General features: G+C 46.5%; 1 protein-coding gene across 2 annotated transcripts in view; it reads left to right on the top strand.

Annotated features, from left to right (window-relative positions):
- LOC149454669 (RING finger protein 112-like) overlaps positions 1-12,060 on the top strand; it is a 41,429-nt gene that overhangs the window by 16,840 nt on the left and 12,529 nt on the right. For both annotated transcript variants that reach the window (XM_089687224.1, XM_089687223.1), the window contains exons 5-8: positions 4,915-5,019; positions 7,995-8,045; positions 9,533-9,577; positions 10,328-10,414. In XM_089687224.1, the coding sequence (XP_089543350.1) occupies positions 4,915-5,019; positions 7,995-8,045; positions 9,533-9,577; positions 10,328-10,414 (288 nt within the window). The remainder of the gene's footprint in view (positions 1-4,914; positions 5,020-7,994; positions 8,046-9,532; positions 9,578-10,327; positions 10,415-12,060) is intronic.

The following is a 12,060-nucleotide window of genomic DNA, read 5'->3' as shown; positions in this document are numbered from 1 at the left end:
GGTGGGTTTAGCGGATCTTCCCTCTCGGCCTACTCCACCTCCGGTACCTGTCCCCCATCAGCGCAAACGTGGTCAGGAGGTTGTGGGGGTGCCGGATGGGGGTGGAGCCGATGAGGCTCAGGGAGGGGTATCCATGTCCCATGTCTCACCTCCAGCTGGGGGGGATTCGGCTGATGAAGGGTGGGAGAGGGTGAAGGAGAAGAGGAAGAAGAAGAAGAAGAGGATGAGAAGAGCTGTCCTCTCTTCCTCAGAATCAGATCCAGGAGGGGTCCCTCTTGGCAATACTTTTTCAGTTTTGTCAGGTGATGAGATGGTATCGGATATATCCATTTCTCTATCATCTATGGATGAGGGGGAGTCACGTACTCTGAAGAGAGCTGTTTCGGGTGATGAGAGTGTGGTAGAGGTTAAGAAACGACTACCCCAATCATCCTGATGGCAGTTCCCACTCTGTTAAAGGTGACGACCATTAATGTCGCCAGCATTAAATCTGCAAGAGCTCGTGATACGGCCTTATTTTTGCTCAGCGAGTTTGATGCTGAGATTTTATTTTTGCAAGAGACCTGGCTCAATACATTAGCCGATGTCTATCTAGCAAAAAGGGAGTGGAGATGTGGTCCCTCCTTTTGGTCTCTTGCGGCTGAACCTTGCAGCGGAGTTGCGGTCCTTTTTAAAACCGATATGGTAACGTGCCGGCGGGTAATTGAGGTAGAAATGGGGAGATGCATGGTCTTAGACGTCTCTGTTAGGGGGCAGGACCTGCGCCTGATCAATATCTATGGACCGCAGTCAAAATGGGGCAGGAAATGCCTCCTCACAAAGATCAATCCCTTCCTTTTTATGTCCCAGCAGGTTGTCTTTGGAGGTGACTTTAACACCATAATTAGGCCTGAAGACAGGAGAGGCTCCATAGACAGGAGAGGCTCCATAGACAGGCTGGGTTATGATAGCGGTTTTCTCAGAGATTTGGTTAGACAGGCAGGCCTGGTAGATGTGCACATTAAGCACTGCCCTGGCAGCACGGGGTTCACATTTCAGAGAGGGAATAGTCAGAGCAGGATAGACAGGTTTTTTTTAAAGGAGAACTCTGCTTTCTCGGCTCCTGAGTTGAAGGCGGTGGAGTTCTCTGACCACTGTATGCTGTCTGTGACTCTGAATGCCTCGGACACTCCACCCAGGGGAAGGGGTGTCTGGAAACTGAATTCGGCTCTCCTGGAAGATGTAGAGGTAAGACAATCCTTTGAGGATTTTTTTCAGGCACAGGTTTCTATTCTGGACTTTTGCAGCAGTAAGTCAGAGTGGTGGGAGCTTGTGAAACAAAGGGCGACTGGACTTTTCAAGGCCATAAGTAAGAAGAAGCAGCTTGGTATGTATATTGCCTACCAGCATTTGCGGAGGAAGCTTGATCGTCTTGTCTCGTATGGAGGGGATCCAGGGGAGATCTCTGAAGTGAAGCTTCTTCTTAGGAAGTGTCAATACGACCGGCATGCCTCCTTGGTTCTGGAGAGGGATTATGGGAAATATCACTCACCTGATCCTTACCAGAACTGTAAGCAAGGCATAGCAGTTAAGACGGTCATTGGCCTGAAAGACAGTACGGGTTCCCTGATAAAGTCCAGATCAGGGATCTTGGAGATCTTTGGGTCGTATTATGCAGACCTCCTGGGAAGAAAGGACCTTAGCCGGGACAGGATGGAAAGCTTTCTGGATTCTACTCCAGGATTGGGAAATGGTGCATTGCTTTTGATGAATTTGACAGAACCAATTTCAGCGGATGAGGTAGTTCAGGCTATAGACAAGCTGGCTACCAAAAAATCGCCTGGGCCAGATGGATTGACAGCTGAATTTTACAAGTGTTTTAAGTCCATTCTGGCTCCCTTTTTAGCGGAGGTTTTTAACAGCTGTCTAGAAGAGGGTTCGCTCCCTCCCTCCATGAGGCAATCCGCTGTGATTCTTCTGTCAAAAGGTAAAGACCCCTCAATGATTGAGAACTGGCGCCCCATCAGTCTTCTCAATGTTGATAGAAAGATCTTGGCAAAGATTCTATTTTGGCGCTTGTCGTCAGTAGCAGGCGATTTGTTGTCCAGCCATCAGCACTGTTCGGTCCAAGGTAGAAGTACCTTTTCAGCAGTTTTGGCTATCCGGGAGGCTTTGGAACGATGCAGGGCTGCTGGATGGAGAAAGTACTTGCTGGCATTGGATCAGGCGAAAGCTTTTGATCGAGTGAATCATGAATATCTGTGGTTGCTGCTTGGTAGATACGGCCTGCAGGGGAGGTTTATAGATTGGCTGAAGACATTATATAAAGGGGCTGAGAGCTTCCCACTTGTTAATGGTTGGGTTGGGCGGCCTTTTGAGGTCAGCTCTGGTGTGCGCCAGGGATGTCCTTTGAGCCCCCTGCTATATGCTTTCGCAATCGACCCCTTTGTAAGAAGGCTAGAGGGCGCATCGTTGTGCGGGGTGCCTCTGGGCATTGCTGGTGTGCCGCCTTTGAAGGTCGTTGCCTATGCTGATGATGTGTCTGTTATTATCTCTGGGACTGAGGAGGCGCAGGAGGTGGTCTCTGTGATAGAGCAGTACACGGAGGCTTCTGGCTCTAAAGTCAACCATGAAAAGAGTGAGGTTTTCTGGATGGGTGAGGAGGGTGAAAGCTTCGAACTTCCGGATGCCTTCCCAGAGCCCCAGCAGGAAATTAAAATTTTGGGCATCATATTTGGTCCTGGTGACTATGGTCATCGAAACTGGGAAAGCAGGTTGGTAGTTGCCAATGCCAAAGTAGCAAGCTGGAAGAGATGGAGGCTTTCCTTGAGAGAGAGGGTTGACTTGATCAAAACTTACCTGATCCCGATCTTTTTATATGTCAGCTTCGTCTGTATCTTGCCAGTATCTCTCTATGCACGGGTCTACAGCTGTTTTTTCCAACTGTTATGGGGAAACAGGCTGAACCTGATCAAACGCAATGTAACTTACCTGTCCAGGCGGGAGGGTGGCCTAGGAATGGTCAACCCGATAGTTTTCTTTTCTTTGCTCTTTTTAAAGTACAATCTTGGTAATATGTTAGCAGAGACCCCGCCGGGATGGGTGGGTATTTTTCAGTCTTGGTTTAGGCCTTTTCTGCATTGCTGGGAAGATGGCGGCCCAGTGAAAAGTCTGAGAGTCCGACATGGCAAGCTCCCGGCTTATGTTGCCCCGTGTCTGAAAATACTTCGGCAGTGGCAGGTGACAGTGGAGGATATCAGGTCTCTTCCCAGGAAGCTTCTGGAGGAGAGGATTTTGGCTTCTGCTTTCAGTGTGTCACTGGCCTTAAAGGATTGCCCAGGCTCCGTAATGAGGGAGGGATTGCGTTTAACTTGGAGAGAATCCCTTTGAAGTTTAGGGATCAAGCCTGGCTCGCTTTCCATGGAAGGCTCTATGTGAGAGGGAACCTGAAGCACCGCCCTGTGGATGATCGAGATTGTCCTAGAGCAGAGTGTGTTGGTAAGGTGGAGTCTATGGACCACTTTCTGCTCCTGTGTCCCTTTAACATAGAGGTGTATAAAAGGGTGGGGAGGGTTCTGGGCATCCCCTTTCTCTATCGCATGAGTTATGCGGAGTGGGTGTACGGGGCATTCCCATCTCACTGGGACTTTGATTTGGATACACTTTTTCTAGTTAGTATAGTTGTCCGTTACTTCACATGGAACGCACGGTGTCAGATTACCATCCGGAAGAAAGTCCTCCCTGTAGAGGTGGTGGTGCATGATATTCTGGGTGAGGTTGGGAAGATTCGGGGTCTTGAGAAGGGCAGGGAGCCTCGGGCGGTCTGGATAAGGGCGTGGAGGAATATCAGACCTGCCTTTGGTGAACTGTCCATCTCTGGGTGAGGGGGTCTTTCCTTATACTGTTCTTTTCACTCCCGTAGTTTTTGTTGATTAAGATCTTTTTTGAAGAAGGGCTGCATGCATAAGGGGGGCGAGGTGGTTTCTTGACCTCACAGGTTTGATGTCTGGTGTAGTGATGTGAGTGGTAGTACGATTTATTTCCCCAATTATGTCAAGTTCATTTCTGAGACGTTTGCTTTTGTCTGACAGCAGATTTTGCTATGTTTATTTTCGTTTTGCTGTAAATATATATAATTTTTTTTATATTCTGTATAATATTTTATGTTTATTGATTGCGAGACTTTTAATAAAGAAAAATTGGGAAGAATGGCCCTTACATTGGTGGTCGGTGGGAAGAATGGCCCTTACATTGGTGGTCGGTGGGAAGAATGGCCCTTACATTGGTGGTCGGTGGGAAGCATGGCCCTTACATTTGTGATCGGTGGGAAGAATGGCCCTTACATTGGTGGTCGGTGGGAAGAATGGCCCTTACATTGGTGGTCGGTGGGAAGAATGGCCCTTACATTGGTGGTCGGTGGGAAGAATGGCCCTTACATTGGTGGTCGGTGGGAAGAATGGCCCTTACATTGGTGGTCGGTGGAAAGAATGGCCCTTACATTGGTGATCGGTGGGAACAATGGCCCTTACATTGGTGGTCGGTGGGAACAATGGCCTTTACATTGGTGCTCGGTGGGAAGAATGGCCCTTACATTGGTGCTCGGTGGGAAGAATGTATTGGTGGAAGAAATGTCCCTTGTATTAGTGGCCAATGACCAAAAATACTGCTTACAATGGTGGCCAGTGGAAGTCAGAATGCCACCCTTAGGATAAGATATAAGTATCAAGCAGATGGCTCTTCTAAGCTGTATTGGCCTGGGAACTATGCAGCCACCATTAGACAAGTGATCAATTAGTTACAGCTCAGTGAGCCCCTAAAAACTTCTGAGGGAACTCTGGTGAACAGCTGTTCTAGAATTTGGAAGCCATCAAATGGTCCTCTCTGACTGTAATCTGTGCTACTTGGTGTCCTCTCATAGTAACAACCTCTTTTCAGGTGGCAGTCTACATCCTGGACACAGAGGGATCGCTGGATATTGAGGGAGACCGGGAAAGCTGCATTAAACTCTCTGCATTGTCCATGCTGCTCAGCTCCCATCTGGTAAGACAAATATGAGAATATTCCTTGTTTCCTATTTGCTGCCAGCCAGTTAGCCACAGAATAGACCTAGAATCATAGTTAATGCAATAATAACAATAATGTGGGAGGAGTCAGATGGAGCCAGTACATCATTGCAGTAACACCCACAACAGCAGTTGATATATCATGGCTATCTTATACACAGAGCTTTGCCCATGTGTGGACAGTAAAATTAAGTATACCAGAAGATGTGTTTTTGGTTCAGATCAGACTACGCAGCATAAGACACTAGTCTGAGGAACATGCCAACTGCTGCAGAGGAATTTCTGAGTCTCGGGATTCATTGTGTAGAGGGAGGAGGTGGGCTCTACAGGAATCCCCCTTTTTGTCCAAATTGAATTGGCTCTATGAATGAATTGCACCACAAAGGACTCAGGAGCCATGACTGACACCCTTTAGAGCAAAGAGGGTATGTCTATGATGGTCAGTGGGTCATATGGAAGGCTGGGTGCCCCACAGACAAGAAGTGTGCCTGCTGCAATGCTCTTTGAAGAAAATTAATCACACATCAGGGAAAACTAGAAAATTAAAACACAACACAGCTTTCCACCAAGCACCAGAAACAGATACTGGAAAATTGAGGCTGGAGCTTTGCTTTAAAGCGGACCTCCAGTATTTACACCCCCAGAAGATTGTTCCTTGGGTTTTTTCGGCAGCAGCAACAGGTACTGTTCCTGAACTGAGCGCTGCTCACATAATGAGTTGGGTGCCTCTCAGTCCTGGAACACTATGAGCCTGTGTCATCATCGGCCCCACACCCCTCTTGGGGGCATGTAGCGGATAAGGTGGACTAACAAGAAAGGGGTGGAATGGCACATCTTGTTCTACTCCAGGATGAAGAGTGTAAGTAGATATTGGGATTTATTTTATACAGGAGGGAAAAGGAAATAAATAAGTTATATTTTAAAGTGGACCTTGATTCAGAAAATAAACTCCTGCTAGATCACTCCAGGCTGGCCCTTTTTTGCAGGTATAGCTATTTAAAACATTAAAAAAGTGCCCATACTGTTTAAAATCCACTAGTACACTGCCTCATCCTGCTCTGCACATGCTCAGTTGCTCTCCATTTTTTGGCAATGTGCCAGATTTGTAAATGCCAATCTGCTGACCACCTAAAGGTTTAGTGCTGCTCAGGGGCTCTGGGCTTCAGCAAAATGGTCACCTCAACAAGAAGAAATGGGAACAATGCTGGAGGAAATTTACAGCACACACTAATTTTGGTAGCGGAATTATTAATGTGGAATGTTTTATCAAGTTGTTATGAGAAAGATCAGATTTAAAAAAAAAAACAAATCTAAAGGAAAGTTTCCCAAAGTAAATGGAGCTGTAGGATGAGGTTGCCTTTTCTGACACTGATGGAGGAAGGATCTGAAGTAATGTTATTTGTAATGTACACTCACTGGCCACTTTATTTATATGCTAGTGCCAGGAAAATCTCCCCCACACCATCACCAACACCACCAGCCTGAACCATTGATACAAGGCAGGATGTATCCCCCACACCATGACACCACCACCACCAGCCTGAACCATTGATACAAGGCAGGATATATCCACAACACCATGACACCACCACCACCAGCCTGAACCATTGATACAAGGCAGGATAGATACACCACACCATGACACCACCACCACCAGCCTGAACTGTTGATACAAGGCAGGATGGATCCACCACACCATGACACCACCACCACCAGCCTGAACTGTTGATACAAGGCAGGATGGATCCACCACACCATGACACCACCACCACCAGCCTGAACCGTTGATACAAGGCAGGATGGATCCACCACACCATGACACCACCACCACCAGCCTGAACCATTGATACAAGGCAGGATGGATCCCCCACACCATGACACCACTACCACCAGCCTGAACCATTGATACAAGGCAGGATGGATCCACCACACCATGACACCACCACCACCAGCCTGAACCATTGATACAAGGCAGGATGGATCCCCCACACCATGACACAACTACCACCAGCCTGAACCATTGATACAAGGCAGGATGGATCCCCCACACCATGACACCTTCGCCACCAGCCTGAACCATTGATACAAGGCAGGATGGATCCCCCACACCATGACACCACCACCACCACAAGCCTGAACCATTGATACAAGGCAGGATGGATCCACCACACCATTACACCACCACCACCAGCCTGAACCATTGATACAAGGCAGGATGGATCCCCCACACCATGACACCACTACCACCAGCCTGAACCATTGATACAAGGCAGGATGGATCCCCCACACCATGACACCTTCGCCACCAGCCTGAACCATTGATACAAGGCAGGATGGATCCCCCACACCATGACACCTTCGCCACCAGCCTGAACCATTGATACAAGGCAGGATGGATCCATGAGTTCATATTGTTTATGCCAAATTCTGACCCTACTGTCTGAATGTCGCAGCAACCAGTCTGTCCATTCTCCTCTGACATCAACAAGGCATTTTCCTCCACACAACCGCCGCTCACTGGATATTTTCTCTTTTACGAACCATTCTCTGTAAAACCCTAGACATGGTAGTGTTTGAGAATCTCAGTAGATCAGCAGTTTTTAATATACTTAGACCAGCCCGTCTGGCACCAACAACCATGCCACGTTCAAAGTCACTTCAATTGGTATTCTTCACCACGTCTAGATGCCTAAATGCATTGAGTTGCTTCCATGTGATTGGGTGAATAGCAATTTGTGTTACCAAGCAATTGAATAGGTGAACCTAATAAAGTGGCCGATGAGTGTATAATTGATTATTTAATGAAGTGTACACTGATGCCTGCAACCAGTACTCACATGTAAGCATAGACACGGTACACTTTATATAAGTAAGAGACAGAATGCTCGTCACTATCTGTTATCAGTATCTATAGATCCCATGTTTAATTTATTTAATCTATATTCCATGTAGATATTCAATGTGGCCAGTTGTCTGAAGGAGACGGAGCTGGACTATATGGAGGTGAGTGCCTAATGGTGACCAGCTTATTAGTAGCTCTGGGCTTGCCATGATGATGGTGTGGTCTAATCTTTGGCAAGTCCTAAAGCAGGGGTCTCCAAACGTTTTAAACAAATGGCCAGTTTACTGTCATTTAGGCTTTGGGGGGCCGGACTGTGCCCAGTTGGAGTAAAAAAAGCCCCAGCATCAGTTGAAGTAAACAATGCACCATCATTGGTTTTAGCAGGAGGAATAATGCCCCATTGTTAATTGTAGCAGGAGGAAAAATGCCCCATCCTTGGTTTTAGTGGGAGGAATAGTGCCCCATCACTGTTGTCTCTTGGGGAAATAGTGCTCCATCATTGATGCCTGTGGGAGCAATAGTGCCCCATCTTTGGTGTCTGTGGAAGGAATGGTCCCCATTATTGGTGTCAGTGGATGGAAGGGTGCCCCAAGGGCCAGATAAAGGCAAGCAAAGGCCCACAGTTTGGAGACCACTGTCCAAAATGACAATAAATGATATCCTTATTCTCAAAAACGAATGCGTACGCATCCACTACTTATTAGCCCTGTAATCTATTTTGGACAGCTCATTAGTAGCCCTGAGCTTGCCATAAGGATGGTGTGGCCTAATGTGATGGGAGTCACTTTGGGTGGGGGGCCCATGGAACACAGCCCCCTTTAGAGAGGTGGGGAGACCCTTGTCTCAGCTCCCCATATCCCTATTATGTGTAAGTCACCCTGTGCCTGTTAGGGGTACAGGGTGAAATGTCCTGATATTGTTTAGACATGTATAGGTGGGGTGTGGGGGCTGTTTATTGTTTACTGCCACGTGGTCCCATTGTTCTATTGTGTGTCTTGCTTGGGAGCAAACTATTATGGGATGTGTTTGTGCATTGGCTTGGTGGGGGGTGTTTCCGGCAGCCCTTCCCCCTGATGGGACTGCCTGCTGATGTGTTTCCTGTAACTGGGTGTGTATTTCCCTGCCCTGTGTATATATCTTGTATCTGTGTTAAAATAAAGCAGTCTCTCCTGGAATCCTTCAAGTCCGGTGCTGTCTCCTCTTGTATGGTTCAGCGGTGGTGTCCGTGGATCTGTGTTCGGACAGGGAAGCAGGAATTTAACGGAAATACCCTAGTGCAGTCGGGGTCCGGTTCCGTTACACCTAATCTTTGGCAAGAGAGAAGGTGTTGGGTAATAGAGTTGAAGATCTGGAGAGCTCATAGGGAGCAGATGCCATGGCATCAGTTATAAACCAGTGAAATACATCTGCAAGTACCCTCCACTAGATGGCGCTTTGCACCCATATAATGGACGGCCATGACCCAACAGAAGCTGCACATCAATACAAGCAGCGTGACTCTCGAAGCATACTCCCTCAATGTTACAGATGAATCGGAGTTCCTTTGCATTTTTACTGCCTGTCTGTACAACTCTGGACAAATTGACTGGCTGAGCTAACTTCACAGTATTTATGTGATCATTTCTAACCTGCGCCAATCTCTTTGCAGATGTATTTGCACATGGGGGAGGAGTACGGCGCACAGCGGCTACAGGTGAGTGCCTCCTTTAATTCACCTAAAAATATAGATCATGTGTGCTGCAACAAAATCCACTGTGCCTTTAAAACAAGTTCTCGTTAAAGCCCAACTCCATCCTCAGCCTTCTTCCCCCGATCTTCCCCCTTGTCCTTCTCCTGAAGATTCCCAAAACCTTATGGTATGCGGTTTGTGTGTTTTGGTTTTTTTTTTAAATGTGACTTTTCTGAAGTCTTTAGACCAGATACCTGATGCCACAAGATCCTCTTTGCCAGGCTGAGGGGTGGTCAGTGATGCAGAGAGCAGTTATATGATATCAGCGCTGCTCTCTGTACCATTGTACAGTAAGTGCAGGTCACCATGAAGATGCCATCTCAGGGGCGGAGCCATGACACCTTGCACTGGCACATTTTGTCTTTCCAGCTGAGTGACCAAAGGTGTCATTCAACCCAGAAGACTGAGGGCATCTTGTGGCAAATTGAGGGTACTGCAGGGGAGCGATATAAATTCAAGGTTCTCATTGAAGGCCTGAAGAGCTTTTTTTGTTTTTGCTTTTTTTGCACAGACACTTGTTCACATGAGCAGCTATTACTGCCACACCGCTGAAAAGTAGTGGATCGCTTTTCAGAGGGTGTTTTTTCAGGCAGTGAGGAGGTGATCTATTGCCTCCTCACCACCTGTCCTGTCAAAATGTCAATATAATATATACATTTAACAAAAAAAAATAGTTTTCCATTACCATGAAATTAAACGCAATGTCTCTTTTAGTATCTGGATATTCTGATCCGGGATTGGCACGACTCCAGTCACTGCGGCAGAGACGCAGCCCGCTTTTATATCAACCGGGAAATCGAGGTAAATTCTATATGTCCCATTTCCAGCAGTGTGATCCGTACACCGCCCCATTCCTCTCATGTTGTCTTGTCTGTCTGTATGGATAACAAATCCGCTGTTTCTCCATTGATTATGTGAAGGAGTCTTTCCATATGTTGGGGGGGGGAGGGGGCGTTTGATTACATATGTATTTATTTACTACAGGTAATATATATATATTATAATATATTACCTGTAGTAAATAAATACATATGTAAACAAACGATCCCCCCCCCAACATGTGGAAAGTGTGTGTGTATGTATATATATATATATATATATATATATATATATATATATATATATATATATATATATACATACACACATATATATATATACACACACACACACACACACACACACATATACAGTTGCAAGAAAAAGTATGTGAACCCCTTGGGATTACGTGGAGTTTTGCATGAATTGGGCATAAAATGTGCTCTGAACGTCATCTAAGTCACAACAATAGAAGAACACAGTCTGCTGAACATAATACTACACAAACATTAGATGTTGCCATGGTTTAATTGCACATAACATGTAAACATTCACAGTGCAGGGAGGAAAAAGTATGTGAGGCCCTAGCCTAATGACTTCTCCCAGAGCTAATTGGGGCCAGGAGTGAGCCAACCTTGACTCCAATCAGTGTGATGATATTGGATGTGTTGCTGACAGCTGTCCTGCCCTTAAAAAACACACACCTGTTTTGGGTTTACTGGTTTCAAGAAGCTCTGTCTGATGTGAACCATGCCTCGCAGAAAAGAGCTCTCAGAAGACCTACGATCAAGAATTGTTGACTTACATGAAGCTGGAAAGGGTTACAAAAGTATCTCCAAAAGCCTTGATGTTCATGTGTCCACAGTAAGACAGACTGTCTACAAATGGCTAAAGTTTAGCACTGTTGCTACTCTCCCTAGGCGTGGTCGTCCTGTAAAAATGACAGCAAGAGCACAGCGCAGAATGCTGCATGAGGTAAAGAAGAATCCCAGAGTGTCAGCTAAAGACCTACAGAAATCTCTGGCACATGCTAACATTTTTGTTGACACATCTACAATAAGGAAAACATTAAACAAGAATGGAGTACATGGGAGGACACCACGGAGGAAGCCATTGCTGTCCAAAAAGAATATTGCAGCACGTTTGAAGTTTGCAAAGAGCACCTGGATGTTCCACAGCACTACTGGCAGAATATACTGTGGACAGATGAAACCAAGATTGAGTTGTTTGGGAAGAACACACAACACTATGTGTGGAGAAAAAAAGGCACAGCACACCAACATCAAAACCTCATCCCCACTGTGAAACATGGCGGAGGGAGCATCATGGTTTGGGGCTGCTTTGCTGCCTCAGGGCCTGGATGGATTGTTGTCATTGATGGGAAAATGAATTCCAGAGTTTATCAAGACATTTTGCAGGAAAACGTACGACCATCTGTCCGCCAACTGAAGCTCCGCAGAGGATGGGTGATGCAACAGGACAATGACCCAAAGCATACAAGTAATTCAACAAAACAATGGCTGCAACAGCACAGAATACGCCTTCTGGAGTGGCCCAGTCAGAGTCCTGACCTCAACCCGATTGAAATGCTGTGGCATGACCTTAAGAGAGCGATTCACACCAGACAT

The sequence above is a fragment of the Staurois parvus genome, unplaced genomic scaffold (genome assembly GCF_062004578.1).
Source record: "Staurois parvus isolate SC_StPar_1 unplaced genomic scaffold, SC_StPar_1.0 ptg000421l, whole genome shotgun sequence".
NCBI classification, from domain to species: Eukaryota; Metazoa; Chordata; class Amphibia; order Anura; family Ranidae; genus Staurois; species Staurois parvus.
This window is presented reverse-complemented; position numbering and strand designations above follow the sequence as displayed.